At 39.3% G+C, this 17,154-nt stretch overlaps 2 protein-coding genes across 3 annotated transcripts in view; one reads left to right on the top strand and one right to left on the bottom strand.

Annotated features, from left to right (window-relative positions):
• The window catches only part of Pskh2 (protein serine kinase H2), a 68,315-nt gene that overhangs the window by 32,790 nt on the left and 18,371 nt on the right, over positions 1–17,154 (bottom strand). The gene's annotated exons all lie outside the window — the stretch shown is intronic.
• Atp6v0d2 (ATPase H+ transporting V0 subunit d2) overlaps positions 8,366–17,154 on the top strand; it is a 39,928-nt gene continuing 31,139 nt past the window's right edge. The window contains exon 1 of one of the 2 annotated variants that reach the window (XM_048358389.1): positions 8,366–8,796. In XM_048358389.1, the coding sequence (XP_048214346.1) occupies positions 8,667–8,796 (130 nt within the window). In that variant the 5' untranslated portion in view covers positions 8,366–8,666. The remainder of the gene's footprint in view (positions 8,797–17,154) is intronic. The other variant, XM_048358388.1, reaches the window with a different exon arrangement.

Below are 17,154 nucleotides of genomic sequence, written 5' to 3'. Positions count from 1 at the left end.
AAAACTCAAGTGATACAAGAAAAGAGAAGGGAAAGTTAACCACATAGTCATGTACAAAATCCCTGGAGGTTCTTGAGCAACCCTGTTCCTGGAAATCTGAACTCAGCTTGCAAGAAGGAAGGTGGGCCATCACACTACCCGTTATTCACTACTACATTTCAGGGACTTTGCCTGGTTCTCTTCAGAGATCTGAGGTTCTTGGTTTAAAGCTAGGCTGGGAAGAAAAGTCCTTGAGATTCTCCTCTCCAAATTAACCAGAAAAAGCCAAAAGTATGTTTATAGCTCAAGAGCAAGGCCCTGAGTTTAAACCCCAGTAATAGCATACACACACAGAAAATAAAAACAAAACAGTAGTACAGTCCTCTGTGGTTCATCTGCATTGTTGCAAGTGCTAGGATTTCCTTATTCTTTTCCTTTCTTTTTTTGTGTATGGTACTGGGGATTGAATAATTTCCTTATATTTTATGACTGAATAATATTACATATCATATAAAAATTTCTTTCTTCATTCATCTGTCAAAATAGCTACTTGAGTTATTTATACATCTTGGTTCTTGTGACTATGCTACAATGAACATGGGAGTGCAGAAACTCTTTGAGACACTGATTTCATAATATATATGAATATACTACATATATACATACATATATGTATGAATTCGGATGATAAATACCATTTAATCTCACTTATATGTGGAATCTGAAAAAGTTGACCTCACAGAAAGAGAGAATAGAATTTCCATGGTGGTTGTCAGAGACAGGAGAAGAGGAACTAGAGGGGACTGTAGTCCTTGGGGCATATCCTTTCAGTTGTGAGATGAATAAGTTTTCAGGCTCTAATGTGCAGCATGGTGAATACATTATTCATTAACAATAATATATTCTGTGCTTGAATTTTTTGAGACTTGATCTTAAATGTTCTCTCCACACATACAAAATAACTATGTCAGGTAATGATAAGTTCATTAGCTGATTTGTGGTACACATTTCATATTGTATTCATATATCAAAAAATCATATTCTACAGGATATATTTATTTAAATTTTGCCAGTTATGCCCCAGTAGAACAGGCAAAGTGAAGCAGAACCAAAAAGTTAAACCAGAGCTCCTGAGAAAAATAGCTGATTCCAAGTTTGGGCAAAAATTGTACAAACTGAGCATGGAGCATCCTGTCATTGGAGAAAACCAAGAAGCTATCAAAGAGTACCATGGTTAGATCAGTGGAATATGCTGGCTATGTTCAACTACATAATTTGATAGTATAGCTTTAACAAAGAAGGTATGGCACACAGTGCTTAAAATGTTTTATATCTGACAACACAGAGATGAACCTTGTTTATGTCTGATATCGCTGAACCAAGGTTGGCCTGTACAGTAGATAGATAATTATAGAAACTGAGTGATAGAGACAGGGGAGCTAATTACAATAATGTTTCCTTTCAATATGTTTGAAATTTTATAATGTTAATAATACCTCTAAGGTGACATTAGTAAAATCCTTAACTTGGCCTGGACTTTTCATTACAAATGATACCCTGGGTCTGATCTAAGGAACATCCTTCAAAATGCTGCCTCTGAGGATATTCACAAAGCCTGTTTGAGGGGAAAAGGGCCAAACACTTTCCCAACAGTCAAGTTTAGCAAGGCCTTGGTCTACCTTTTCATACTCACAGCCACCTACAGGAAGAAGCTCAGCCAGCAGCCTGGGTCTCCAATGCTTGCTTCCTCACTATGCATTAACAAGCTGACTATATCCAGAAAGAAGCTTGTCTTGCCTGGCATAACAAAAATGATCTCTCTCTAAAGAACATCTCTATTTCTTAAATGCATAAATGTATTTCCTACTGCAATAAAGATTATGGTTCTTGGGAGATCTTAAAATATATGGAAAGTCATTGTAAATGCAATAGATAATATAGTTATATGCATATCCACAATTACAGACATATGTATGTGATACATATATATTTCCTATAAGCATGGAATTAAGGGTTCTACAAGAGCAATTTCAAGTCATCCTATAGATCTTACTCGGGCTGATCCAGTAAACAGGCATTGAATATCCATTTTACAGCTGCCATGCTGTACTGCTAAGCACTTGGGAGAAAATGGGTAAGAGTTTTAAAAGCCTAGTGTTAAAGATTAGGATTCTGGTATGTGTCAGTGAATGAAGGAAGAGGAGACGCTACTGAAGATGCTTCCTTTGAAGGAAAAGTTAGTTAAGCATTTGAGGCATTTTGTCACATTTCATCTTTACAGCCACCTAAGAAGTAAGTTATTGTTGCCATTTGACTCACAGAAATACTAAATTTAGAAAGATATGGTTTTTCTTTTGGTTATGTTTTTATTTTCCCCCTTTTGTTGCTTTTTTATTTCTGTACTTTTATGTAAGTTTTTCTTTATCTACGGAAGGATAAGAGGAAGCACAGAAATAGTGGGAAAAAGGATGAACTAACTCTGCAGTGATACTTCCTAGACACTATGTTGAAAATGAACTATAAAACTTGATGGGGGAGGGGATTTGAGAGGGGAAAAATTGGGAGAAAACAAGGGAAGAAGTGACACTGTTCAAAAAGAAATGCACTTATCACCTGACCTATATAACAGTAACACCTCTGTACATCACCTTTACAATAAAAATAAATAGGAAGGAAGGAAGGAAGGAAGGAAGGAAGGAAGGAAGGAAGGAAGGAAGGAAGGAAGGAAGGAAGGGAAGAAAGAAAGAAAGAAAGAAAGAAAGAAAGAAAGAAAGAAAGAAAGAAAGAAAGAAAGAAAAGAAAGAAAGAGAGAGAGGAAGGAAGGAAGGAAGGAAGGAAGGAAGGAAGGAAGGAAGGAAGGAAGGAAAGAAAGAAGGAAGGAAGGAAGGAGAATGAGAGAAAGAAAGAGAGAGAAAAGGAGGGAGGGACGGAAGGGAGGAAGGAGAGAGGGAGGAAAGAAGTAGGCAAGTAAACTCATGAAGTAAATCCAAGCTTGTCCTTCCACACAGTCCATTCTTCTACGTGTCATTGATAACCACGGGAATGTTTTGTTTCTACCCTAAGGAGAGCATATGTATAAAGCTGCAGCAGATCTGGTAACTGTACTGGGTTTCCTCTCATCTTTCCTCAGCTTGAGTCCCTATCTGAGGAGTGCCTCCAGGAGCAGTGAGATGTGGTTGCTTCTGCAAGGTTAGAGGTATAACAGGAAGGAAGGGAGGATGCTGTCTGGCTTGTTTAGCCAGAGAAAATCGCTGTCTCAATTGAGAAAACCCTGTGGCTAGACTCTATTTACAATGTAAAAGGGCAATAGACAGAGATGAGAAATTGTCGGGCTTCGCTCTACCTCCCATCTGCGTGGGGGTCCTGGGCTTCTCTGCCTCTTCCATGTGTGGTCCTCTGTCGCTCTCAACGCATTCCCCTGGCCAGTAGGAATTAACTGCGGGAGCAGAGGCCACATGCAGCCACAGGACGCCCTGCCCCCTTCCCATCCCAAGGAAGACACAGAAGCGTGGGTGTCCCGGAGAACTCTCAAAGGATGTTCTGGTTTAATAAAGGAGGGGCTAACAGTTATACCAGCAGAGGCCCGTGAAGGAGAGGGGCTAACTGGGTATTAACGATTGGCCAATGGACTGTCCATCACAGTGATGTCACAGATCTTCCTCTATGGCGGAGACCACAGCCCCCCCAAGGACGGGCCTCTGGGGTCTCCAGCCACCATGGTGACACATGTGCTCGCCCCCAGGGGCGGGGGCTTCTCTTCTGGTTGAAGGCGGAAGGAGGAGGGACGAGCTAACTGGGCCGTCCCCTCTTAAAGGCATAGCTGTCCCCGACAAGAAATGGTTAATGTATTAAGCTTATATTACAGTAGACTAGTAAAAAAAAAAGCTTATATATTAACAACACATGTGGCTATTGACATGAAAATTAAGAAACTGTTGTTAAATTTTAGATGTCAGAGTTGATACTGATTTTTGAAAAATAAAGTCCATCTTTTAAAGATACATATTAATATTTACAGGTAGAATTACATAGTATCTGGTATTTGCATCAAAATAATCCATTGTGAGGTTGAATATGATACATGTATAGTCACAAATGTATCATTCTGAATGTAAATAATGAACATTTATTACACTAGTTTCTCTATTTTCAAAACTCACAGAAACTTTGCCTAAAATTTTATAAAAATGGAAAACAAGCTGGTTTGCTAAGGGCCAGTGGCTTATGCCTCAGCACATACTCAGGGTGCTGAGATCCTGAGGATTATGGTTCGAAGCCAGGCTGGACAAAAATGTCCCTTGGATTCTATCTCCAATTAACCAACAAAAACTAGTGCTGGAAGTGTTGCTCAAGTGGTAGAATATCACCCAAGAAAGCAAATGGATCCAGCACAAGGCTCTCATTCAAACCTCAGTACCAACCAGTAGCTACCTCCTCCAAAGAAATTCCATTGATCTTTGAGCATGTTCACCTGCAGAAATACACTGCCAAATATCTGTCTCTAGGCAAAAATAGAAGTTCTCACGGTGTGTCTGTTTAACAATTAGCTCTCCAAGGTACACATTCTATATCTGCTATAAACCTTACTGATATTTAAGCCTCTTTCATCAAGCAATTTACAAACAACAATCAAAAAACTCTAGTGTAGATTTTACATTATCAGTTGATTTTCAAAATGGGCTTTCATTGGTTTTGTTATTGTCTTGGATCAATAGCCAGCTTGTTGCTGCATTTGATGAGTGAGTATACTTCCCATGTAAATGCTGCCTATTTTCTTCATTAACATTCATCAATAGCACAAAAGTGCATCTTTGAACTTAGTGAAGACCTATATTGGAACTCCACTTGTTCCACATAATGGTAGCAGCTGCTTTGCAACTCAGATATTGAAAGATTTCTTCAAAAATTGTACAGCTCAAGAAGTAATTGTCATAGACACCAGTTTTCCCTCCCTTCTTCCCTCCTTTCTTCCTTCCTTTCTTTCTTCCTTCCTTCCTTCCTTCCTTCCTTTTCCTTCCTTCCTTTCTTTCTTTCTTTCTTTCTTTTCTTTCTTTCTTTCTTTCTTTTGGTTCTGGGCCTTGAACTCAGGGCCTGGGCATTGTGTTAGCACTCCCTCTATATCATGTCCTTAGCCCCTCCTATTTCATTCCCTGGAACAGCTTGTATCTGCCCCCACCTGCATCAGCAGATGCCCTCCACACAAACTCGTCCCTGCCCTACAGCTGTCCCAGGATAGGTGAGCATTCCCACTCTGCCTAGACCCACGAGTGCATAAGAGTACCTCCCACTTCTAGCCCTGGGGTCACAAGGATCCACCTGGATGGGGACAGGTGCCATATTGCTCCCTCTCCTGTAGGGAAGATGGCCCCTCTAATAAACCTCCTTCTCCTGTACATGACTGTCTCCATGTGGTCTTCTGGGATGGCTGGGATGGATGCTTTCAGTGGTGCCAAAACTCAGGACAAAGCTTTTTTGATCAAGGCTAGCCCACTACCACTTGAGCCACTGTTATGCCTTGATTTCCGGTCCCCAAAGACCACCAAAGAGCCGATTCCAATGCAAGTGCACAAGAGTTTTTATTGCAAGCTCGAGCCTTGACTCTCAACCATCACTAACTCAGCTACCATGTTTTCCCATTACCACTAAGCAAGCTTGAGTGGGCTAAAAAAATCCAGTACTCAATCATAAGTAAACCAACCCAACAGTTACCATGGCATTTCTAATACTATTATGGTTATTTCTATAGTCTATGACTATGATCATTTTTTACTGTCCGTTACTATGGTTGCTACCTAGGTACAGAGGGGAACAAGGCTCCCTATATTTTTAAATGTGAAACTACAAGAAACTAGTCTCATGCGTGGGGGTGCAGTCTTCTAGCATGGAGTCATCACCAGAGTTTAGAAGCTGTTATCATTTTAACACTAAAATGTATATTTAGTCACTCAGGTTCTCAGGTTAGCCCTTACACCACATCTTCACTTCCAGCTTTTTGGTAGTTGACTAGAGATAAGAGTCTCATGGACTTTCCTGCCAGGCAGGCTTCAAACCACAATCCTCGTATCTCAGGCTCCTGAGTGTCTAGATTAAAAGTGTGAGCCACTGGTGCCTGGCAACATCACACACTTATTTTGACATTTCATTTCATTTATTTGTTATTTATTTATTATATAATTTTATTGTTACTATTAAGGCTTTGTACAAAGGAGTCACCATTTGACACCACACATTTCTAAATTTAAAAAATTCTATTAATGTTTTATCCAGAATGTTCTTAAAACTAAATAATTAAACAATACACCAAGCCCTCTTTCTTTTCCCATGTCCCTATTTTCATGGTACAAATGACCCTGCAATTGTTAGCGAAGAAGAGATGCATGACAGAACACTGTCACATGGAATATCTACAATACTTGGCAAATGATGTAGCTTAGGGGTACAGTATTTGCCTAGCCAAATGGGAAACCTTGAGCTCAATACCCAGTTTGGCAAAAAAAAGGAAGGCAGGAAGGCAGGAAGGCAGAAGGGAAGAAAGGAAGGGAGGGAGGGAGGGATGGAGGAATGGAGGGAAGGAGGAAGAAGAGAAAGAGGGAAGGAGGGTAAGAAGGAAACAAAGCACTCAGGATCTTTGAGGATAATGGAATTGTGGGAGGGGACATAAATAATAATGAATGTCTGTTATTTATTGGATGCTTTCAAATTTGGGCACTACTTAAATTTAAGTTTGAGTCGATGGGATTTAAAAAAAAATTTAAGCAGAATTTACATTAATTCTCTCTTTTTGCTTCTCCCAGTTTGAAAATACTGAGACAGAACCCAGAGAGTTTCTGGCACTTTAACTCCAATTAAGGATTTGACACATTACAAATGAAATACAGCACATGCAAATAGTGTTCAGGATACTTGACACAGTTTTGGGGCTAAATATATTGGGAGAAAAAATGCTCCTTTTTTGGAGCATGAAACTCAGCAATTAAGTCCCTGCTTCATTAAATACCTACTGTATTAACAGCTGTGCAATTTGACTGCTTAGAAGCTTCTGGGAGTTAATGTCCTATCTGTGATTTGAACAGAAATACTATTTGTGCAGCTACTTCCCTGATTAATCATGGGATTCAAATGGGAGAAAAAAGCTAAGCATACATTACAATCAGATTTTGCAAAACTGGGAGTGTTCCTGGAAAGTTAGCACAACTAATCAACCTTGATCCTTGCATTCTGCTAGAGAAGTCAGTGAAAGTGATGGACAAGTTTGTTAGGAAAGAAATATGGCAGATAAAGGAGATTACGTGCCATCCGCATTCCATCAATAGGCAATATTTTATTCCCTCAAAAGGCAATATTTTAGTTCATCTTCAACCATCTCCAGGGTACAGATGTGAGTATTAGGTTTAAATAGAGAAATAATTAGCGACAGGGAACAAAGGTAAGATCATATGGCCTCCCTGGTTGTTACATCAGTTCTGGTTCTCCCAAGTTCCAGAGCAGTTGATATGGATGTCATCACTTAAAGAGAACAATCTAGCTCTCCTGAGATGATGCCTTCAATGCTAGGGTGCACCCCGATCATTATTGGTAATTATTGATCTGTCCTGCAAGACTCTGCTGTTCCTCAGTAGTTTCGGTCCTTGAAGACACTACTGATCTGTCCTGCCTTCCCTGGAATCCAAGGTGGCTGCAAAATGACTGGGGAAAACTTTGCAAAATGACTGGAGAAGCTTTAAACAGTGGCAAATGCAGGATGCCGGTCAGGCTTTTCTTCTGTGTTTAGTTAATTCATCGCAGCAAAAACAGGTTAAGAACTCATAAGAAATGCACTTTCAGTAGACTGACAGTGGGTTTTCTCTCTGGTGAGAATAACAGCATTAGCTTTAGGAGATGGAGTTCTTTCTGAGATTAACAGTGGAATTTCCTGTCCCTAGATATATCCTACAGGATTGAGGTAACCTTGAGGAAAGTTTAATTGCTGTATTTTCCCTGAAACCTTGTGATCTCATTCTCCATTTAAATTCCTTTCATTTCCCCATTGCTCATGGCTAGTTGCTTCCTTCCTATCCATGACTTTATTAATATGGCTCTGTCCCTAGACTGTGAAGAAAGCATCTAGCAGTGTTTGACAACTTTAGTACTGTACATTATCTGTTCTATGAATGTAGTGTGTCGGAGAATTAACATTTCAGTATTCTTCCAACTATTCACATGTAATCTACTCATATAAGTTAATGTGTTGTGAAAAAAGCTTACTTTGTTTATATTACAAATACTCAAAAAAATAGAAGCAAATCTAATTTACAATTTCAAGGTTGGGTGAGGGTAGGGATGTTGACACAACATGCAAATGTGCAGCATGAGAATAACAAAGCCAGTTTGGGCTGGGCAATAAGGCAGGAAATATTTGAGCCCCAGCCTTCCCCTCACCTTCCTCTCCCATTTCTTCCACGCTCCTCCCAACTGTGGTTGGGTCCCTGGGTTTACGTAGGACATCTGACTGATTCACTGTTGCTGTAAAAACAGGACTGAGTTTACAGTGTGGGAAGCCACTGAAACTGGAGGAAACTAGTCACCAAAGCTCTGCTGATCAGCTGAGAGACTGTGCCACCACCCCTTGTCCCTCACTGGTATAAGTCCTTCAGGACTGAGCAGGACATTAGAATTGTTGCAGCTAGAGCTGGCCAAGATCTTTCCCCATGCTTGAGAGTGCAGAGCTATACTTCAACGTGGACCATGGCTACTTGGAGGGCCTGGTTCGAGGCTGCAAAGCCAGCCTCCTGACCCAGCAGGACTACATCAACCTGGTGCAGTGTGAGACCCTAGAAGGTGAGTGGAGCTCTCTTTACCCTTGTAAAAGAAAGGAAATAATGATGGCTCTCTGGAAGAGAGAGGAAGGGACTAGGACCCACCCACTAAAAGACTTTAAACAGATTCTTCTCTCTCTCTCTCTCTCTCTCTCTCTCTCTCTCTCTCTCTCTCTCTCTCTCTCTGTTTTTGTTTTTATTTGCCAGTCTTGGGGCTTGAATTCAGAGCCTGGGCACTGTCCCTGAATCCTTTTGCTCAAGGCTAGCACTTTACCACTTGAGCCACAGCTCCACTTTCAGCATTTTCTGTTTACATGGTACTGAGGAATCGAACCTAGGGCTTCATGCATGCTAGACAAGCACTCTACCATTAAGCCACATTTCCAGCCCCTTAAGCAGATACTTAGTCTAGAATCTAGACTTCTGGTGACCATGACTTAGATGGGGGAAAACATTAGATCTCTTTTTAATATCTTCGAAGTGAATTACATATGATCTTTCCTTAAGGTTATAGGATCCCAGTAGTTAGTAGAAGCTGTATTTATTTTTAAAGTTCTTGCAGATACTTTGAAATATCATGGTGAGTTTTTTTTCCATTTTTAATGTCTGAATAAGGAAATACCAATATTTATCACAGTTTACAACTTTCTGAGGCAGGTATGGCGGTGACCCCAGCACTCAGGCAAGGGCAGCAGGAGGATCGTTAGTTCCTGGCCAGCTTGATATAGCAAGACTCCATTTCAAAACACCAAAGCAAAACATTTCATGACTTTTAAATGATTTAATTCCCTTTGCATTTTCATTCTATTATATTTATGAATAGGAATTGGAAAAGAGCTTCACCAAATTGCCAAGGGATCTCTGGCAAAAAAAAAAAAAAAAAAGAAAAATTTGGGTTGCCTTTAACTGAAGCCTAAAGAGAGAGAGAGAAAAAAAGTCTGGACTCTGAGGGTTCCTGGCATGGATTCAAAAACCCTGCCTTTAACCTCTGCCACTTCTAGGTAGGTGACCTCAGGTCTCCAAGCCTCTGAGCTTTAAAGTCCTCACTTGTGAAGATGTTGGCTTGGGCAAGAGACAGTGAGAAATAAAAGAGACGAATTCTCAGTAGAAGGAAATTACCTTTAAACTACATTGTGTCCCCCCAAATTTACCAAAGATAGCACATGTATAGTAGTACTTCTATTATTAACAACAGCTCTACTGGCTCATTTTGACTTAAATAATCAAAGAGGATACTATAAAGCTTTTAGGTTAATTTAGAAGAAGCAAGTAAGCCCCACAGAGAAAGCCTCCTAGGAAGGGTATTATTAGCAGGTAAACCAGAAAAAAACATGTGAAGGTGACTTTGCAAGCTTTCAGTGTAGAGCTGAAGGTTATCTGGCTACTTGTTTATGTTTGTGGCCAGTTAAAGCCAGAGTTCAGGCCTCATTGTCCAAGCCAAGAAAAACTGTCTTATTGTTAGGATTAGAAATAGCTATACCCTTCTAGATGAGAATTCTGCTGGCTATAAATTATCATCCATAAGCATTGGCAGTTTGATGTTAATCAGATATAGAAAATCTGCATAAAGTAGAAAAAATGAAAGAACACAGAGAAGAATATATGCTTTTGAGAGAAGCCATTTGAAAAAGTTCTATTTAGTTTTCAGTCAAGTTAATAAATGAGATGAAATACAAATTTATACATAAGAAACACAAAATATACATGTGATACCAAAAACAGGGTTTAGACTACTCACAAAACATTCAGAGAGAAACCAAAGGAAGTCATAGGTAAGGCCATAGAAAGAATCTTAGGTAATGAAATGGTAACAAGGATAAAAAAAAAATTAAAAGTTGTTCCCGATATTTTCTGTCATAGGCCCTTTGACTAAAAGACTATTCAGAAAGGGAGAAGAAAGAGGAGCATTTTGGTTAACATATGTCATCTAAATAGGCATTTGGGCCTAATATATGAAACTGTAACCTCTCTGTAATTCAGTTTGATAATAAAAAATATATATAAAAAAATAAATAGGCATTTGGCTGAATTTGGCCCCTTTATTTTCAGTTTGAGAGAGAAGAAAAGGATTCAGACTTTTTAAAATGACCACTATTGGAAACTTATAAATAAGTCCACACCTGCAGAATCCTACATGTGTCAGGGACCACCAGAAGCCATCTCGGCTCCCTGCTTAAGAATACCTGCCATACATCATTGCCTTCATGCTTCTACCGTTCTCAAGAATAAGCTTTCTCATTTCCCAACTATACTTGAATACATGCATAATCTACTATTTGAAGAACTCCAAGAAGTATCAAAGTGAGCCATCAAACCATGTTGTGGCTACCGTGGCAATTGGAAAATAAACCTAAATACAATTTCCTGTCTCCAAGTGAGGACACTGAGTGTTAGAATGGTAGTGATGAAGCTACAGGCTGCCATCAATGGAGGTTCCAGAGATGTCTATCTCTTTTTCTACTAAAATGCCATTGCTTCCTGAGTATAAATTTAAGATGCATAAGAGGGGGCTGGAGATATGGCCTAGTGGCAAGAGTGCTTGCCTTGTATACATGAGGCCCTGGGTTCAATTCCCCAGCACCACATATACAGAAAATGGCCAGAAGGGGCGCTGTGGCTCAAGTGGCAGAGTGCTAGCCTTGAGCAAAAAAGAAGCCAGGGACAGTGCTCAGGCCCTGAGTCCAAGCCCCAAAACTGGCAAAAAAAAAAAAAAAAGATGCATAAGAGGTCAGCTTATTGATGTAATGTCTGCTCCTTTTGCTAATAGAAATAAAAAGAAGTGCTTGTTGATTATTTTCTGGAATGTGGGGAGAGGGAGACTGTTGGCAACTTGTGAAAAGCAAAGTGTTCATTGTTTTTGTCAATGTGCTTGGAGAGACCCAACCACTTTCTAAGCTAGATCCACAATTAAGAATCAGTCGATGACATGTGTTGTGATAGAAATAAAAAACGTTAGGATTTGTGTTTACTTTTGCAAAGAGTGTATCCAGATATGGATAAAGAAGAGAAGGGGAAACTGTGTCCATTAGACTACTCCATGCTGAGGCAGAAGCATTCTGGAAAAGAAAAAGTGACTTGGCAATAATTGAATTACTTTACTATTTTAAAGTCCTCTAGTCTTTCTTGACAAATATTCTGGCAGGACTGTTTTTTGAAGCACTTCTAGGAAAACATTAGTGTTTCAGATAGATTGAGAAAAAAAAAAAAAAAAAAAAAGAAAGAAAGAAAGATGGTCCAGAAAAGCATTGGGAAGTCTTAGTAAGCACAGTTGAGCTGGGTTGAATTCCTAACTGGGCACTGTGGTCAGAAATACTCATCTTCTCCATGGCCTGACCTTGACTAAAGGGTGGCACCACTGTGATTCATGCATTCTTTTAACTCTGTCTATCATCTGTCTGTCTGTCTCTCTTTCTCTCTCTATCTCTCTACCTACCTACCTACCTATCTGGTTGTGGGGCTTGAACTCAGGGCCTGGGTGCTATCCCTGAGCTCTTTTGCTCAAAGATAGAGCTTTAACACATTGAGCTCTTTTGCTCAAGAGTAGTATTCTAAAGACTTTGAGCTACAGCTCCACTTCCAATTTTTAAGAGGTTAATCGGAGATAAGAGTCTCATAGGGACTTTCTGCCCAGGGTGGCTTTGAAAAATGATCTTTGGATCTTAGCCTCTTGAGTAGCTAGGAGTATAGGCATGAGCCACAAATGCATGACTTTTAAAAAAATATGAGCACTGCTATTTTCATCACAATTGGAAATACAAATAAAATCATATGTAAATATTGTCTTCTGTTTGGCAAAGAAAAGATGGTGAAAGTAATGCTTCAAGATTATCAATAAATAGTCTTTTCTGAAACATACAAGGTCAAAGTTTGCATTGACTGTCAGGATTCTATGGGAGCTCTGCAGTCTGGATTCAGTTTTTTTTTCAAATTTTTATTATCAAACTTATGTACAGAGAGGTTACAGTTTCATATGTTCGGCACTGGATACATTTCTTATACTGTTTGTTACCTTGTCCCTCATACCCCCCTCCCTCCTCCCCCTTTCCCTTTCCCCCCATGAGGTGTTCAGTTCACTTACACCAAACAGTTATGCAAGTATTGCTTTTGTAGTTGCTTGTCTTTTTTTACCCTGTCTCTCTCGATTTGGGTATTCCCTTTCAATTTCCTAGTTCTAATACCAGTATACACGGTTTCCAATATACTCAGATAAGATTACAGAGATAGTGTAGGTACAACCACAGGAAGGTGATACAAGAACATCATCAATAATAGAAGCTACCGATACACATGGGACATTGAAAGCAGTTACAACTGTGATATAACAATCGTTTCCATAACATGTAGTTCATTTCACTTAGCATCATCTTATGCGTATCTTTAGGTATAGCTATTGGGCTCTTGTGATGCTCTGCTATGACTTGCCTAAACCTGTACTAATTATTCCCAATAAGGGAGACCATAGAGTCCATGTTTCTTTGGGTCTGGCTCACTTCACTTAGCATAATTTTTTGGATTCAGTTTTCACTATCATCCTCGCCACAGATTTTTGGAAGGGACTGAGGTATGCTCATGCATCTCATTAATGATTATCTCCCTTAGCAAGGAATTTAACCTTCTCTAATTCTACTTCTTGGTAGGAATTAATTCAACAAGTATATATATACTAAGCACTTTATACCAAGGGCCAAAGAAGTAAAGATGAGTTAAGATATAGTTCCGGGCTGGGCACTGGTGGCTCAGGGACAGTGCCTAGGCCCAGAATTCAAGCACCACCACCAACCAAAAAAAAAAGAAAAAAGAAAAGAAAAAGAAAGAGAGATAGTTCCTGCTTCAAAGTAACTTCCACCCTGGAGAATAAAAATATTAGAAAAATAAGAGACTTAAAGGAAGTCATTGGGCACTAACTACAGAAATTTGGGCATTCACCACAGAAAGTCCAAATGCCTATCCACTCAGTTTTGAAATTCCAAGTCTCTCAAAAAGAGTTCCACACATGAGATGGCAGAGCTCTTCATGCAGCTTTGTCAGGAGTACCGAAAGATGGAAATAAATCAAATGATGATTTTCATTCCTCATTGCATTTACACATGAGTAAGAGGAAGATCCTTATTTCAGAAGGAAGACTCTTATTTCAAAGAATTTTCTTCATACTTAGATGTTGTTTGAACCTCTAATTATAGCACTTATTTTTTTTTTAACTTAAGATGAAAAACCAACATGGTCACGGTTTAAAAATACACCTCCTGGTTTCCATCAGGGAAGACATACTTCCTTGTTGGAGTAAAACCAAACAAACAAACAAACAAAACAGCATTCTGACTGATCTCTGCCTTCTTTCAAGCATTTCTCCTGAAATATGAAGTGGTTCAAGTTTATACTGGAAAACAAGACAAATGTTAAATAACAATGGCTGAGAAAAAGCCATTGCTATGGTTATCTGGGGAGGAGTTGTAAGGGGCAAGATACTCAAGATGGACAGGAAAACCAATGGATCACAGAGAAAAGGGAAAAACTTGTTAGATGTGGAGTCATGAGCTGGGAGGCAACATTGGAATGCTTAAAGATTAGGCTCGAGTCTACACTGAAAAAACAAATGAACAAATATTGCAGTGTCTTGAAGGTCTGATTATAAAGTTTCGAGGCAGTACTGAAACTAACACAGAATGAGGATCAGAGTCCTTTGAGTTTTTAGCCAAATAGCTGCAGCAAGAAAACATGTAAACATTCCTTCACTGAGTCTCAACTTCTTCATCTGTAAAATGGGGTTTGTTTGTGCCAGTTAAGAGGTAATACATGGTACAACCATTCTGACTGTGGTTAAGCACACAAATCCCATGAAAGCTGATTTTGGTTTACCTAAAGCTTCCAGTGGCTCCAAGCTACTTGTAGCATCATGTAAGAACAAAACAGTTCTTTGAAAAGATTAAATTGGAAAGGAGCTTTTGAGGAAAAAAAAAAAAAAAGAAAGGACGAACCTGAGCAAACCAATTAAGAGACTGACACAGTAATTCAGGTGTCAGATTGTCATTCTAAAACAAAGAGGTGGACAATAGTAATAAAAGGAAATGGAGGGGTGCCTGTCATCTCAGCATTCAGAAGGTGGAGACTGAATTGTGACTCCAAGGCCAGACAAGGCTACCCAGGGAGATTCAATCTCAAACAAGCAAATTAACAAATGCACAAAGAGAACTTTGGAATTTCAATGCCATAGGACTAGCAAGAAATTACTAAACATAAAGGAAGAAGTGTAGGTGCGATTTATTAAAAGTGTAATTATTAAGCTGGTGGCTCACACCTGTAATCATAGCTACTGAGGAGCCTGAAATCTGAGCATCACCATTCAAAGACAACCAAAGCAGGAAAATCAGTGAGACCCTTGTCCCCAATAAACTACACATAAAAAGCTGGAAGCAATGCTATGGTTCAAGTGGTAGAGTGCTAACCTTGAGCAGAAAGAAGTTCAGGGATGGATGGCACCCGGGCCCTGTGTTCAAGACCCAGGACTAACAAAAAAACAAAAACAAAGTTTAATTACTAGATCTAATTTTAGGATTCAATATATCTGCTGGAAGATTTTAATTTAGAGAAAAAATTTGAAATTAACAGACAATTGAATCAAACTATTTTGGAAGCTAACATGGAAAGAAAGAATGACTGCTTTGTAGTAGATTCTGTATGCTACCACTTTACCTACTTGCATTATCTTTACTTTTTCTTAAACTGAGGATGAAAGCAGGCTATCTTACTTCTTTTATCCCTGCTGTAAAAATAAAGTACAAATACTGGTCTATCTCTACGTGTGTGTTGTGTGTGTGTGTGTGTGTTGTGTGTGTGTGTGTGTGTGTGTGTGTGTAAGAGAGAGGTCTTGGGATTTGAATTCAGGGCCTGCATGCTGTCCCTGAGCTTTTTGGCTCAAGACTAGCACTCTACCAGTTCAGGTACAGTTCTTTTGGGGGTCTAATTGGTGATAAGAGTCTCATAGGCCTCCTTCCCATGCTGGCTTTAAACTATGGTTCTCAGATCTCAGTCTCTTGAGTAGCTAGGACTATAGGAGTGAGTGCCTAGCTGGCACATTTTTTTTTTTTTTTTTTTTTTTTTTGTAGACAGGTCCAAGCAGAAAACTACAGGGGAAAAAAGAATAACTTTCTAAAAATGATCTGCCAACAAATTAATAGAAGAGGATCATGAAGTCCCAGTTCCTGTACTGACTCACCCGCTAGCCACATGAGCTTAAGTCAGCCCCTACACTCAGTGACTCAACTCTTGGATAATGCTGGATTACACAAACTAAACACACACACACACACACACACACACACACACACACACACACAGATGTGCTGTGGGATATACTCTGATATGTGCTAGAGTAGCATTGTAGGTTCTTTTTATTTTATTGCTGTTGACAATCTACTTAACTGCTTTATTATCAGGTTCTCAGAATTTTGGAGAACATTCTACCTTTTTTTTTTTTTTTTTTTTTTTTTGGTGCTAGTGCTGGGGCTTGGGTGCTATCCTTGAGCGTTTTGGTTGAAGGTTAGCTCTCTTACCACTTGAGCCACAGCTCCAATTTTGGCTCTCTGTGTGTGTGTGTGTGTGTGTGTGTGTGTGTGTGTGTGTGTGTGTGTGAATCTGATTTATTGAAGACAAGAGTCTCGCAGATTTTCCTGTTCTGGCTGACTTTGAACAGTGATCCTCAGATCTCAGCCTCCTGAGTAGCTAGGCATAAGCTACCAGAACCTGGCTTTCTTCCTCATTGAAGAAAAGAAAACACACACACACACACACACACACACACACACACACACACGAAAAGAAAAGAATACACACCATTTGCCACATTACTTTTCCAAATAAAAAATTAAATTTAAAAAATCAGTTTAATTTTCCCAAGTACTTGATGTGAACCACCATGACTAGAGAGGTTCTGACTTTGCTCTGTTCAAACAAATCGCCAACATTAATGTTTTTATTTACAGCAAAGAAATCGACTTCTTCCAAACTTATTTGATCTCAAAATCTTATTACTGACATAGCTATTTGGATAACCACTTAGGGAAATGTAGGAGAAAAAAATTAAAGAGACCCCATTATGAAAACTTAAGAACTATAAGCCCTGTTGTTATTATAAGCAGTCTATGCTCCTGTCACAGCAAACTTTCAGACCCTAAGATTTTCCTACATTCTTTACACAAGTGTTCCTGGGATCTTTTGGAGCTGGGGAAGGATAGGTAGGGAGATTCTGTTCCATTTGCTTGTTGAGTAACACCATGGATCCAAGCTCCTCCTGGGTGTGAATGTGTCAGATGTTTAATTTCAGGATACTACTGGCAGCTGAAAGGGTTGAAAGTTATTTAACTTAAAGGAAACTTATGTCATA

This window comes from Perognathus longimembris, chromosome 12, assembly GCF_023159225.1.
Source record: "Perognathus longimembris pacificus isolate PPM17 chromosome 12, ASM2315922v1, whole genome shotgun sequence".
Lineage (NCBI taxonomy): Eukaryota > Metazoa > Chordata > Mammalia > Rodentia > Heteromyidae > Perognathus > Perognathus longimembris.
Note: the sequence above shows the minus strand (reverse complement) of the source record. Positions and strands in the feature narration are given on the sequence as shown.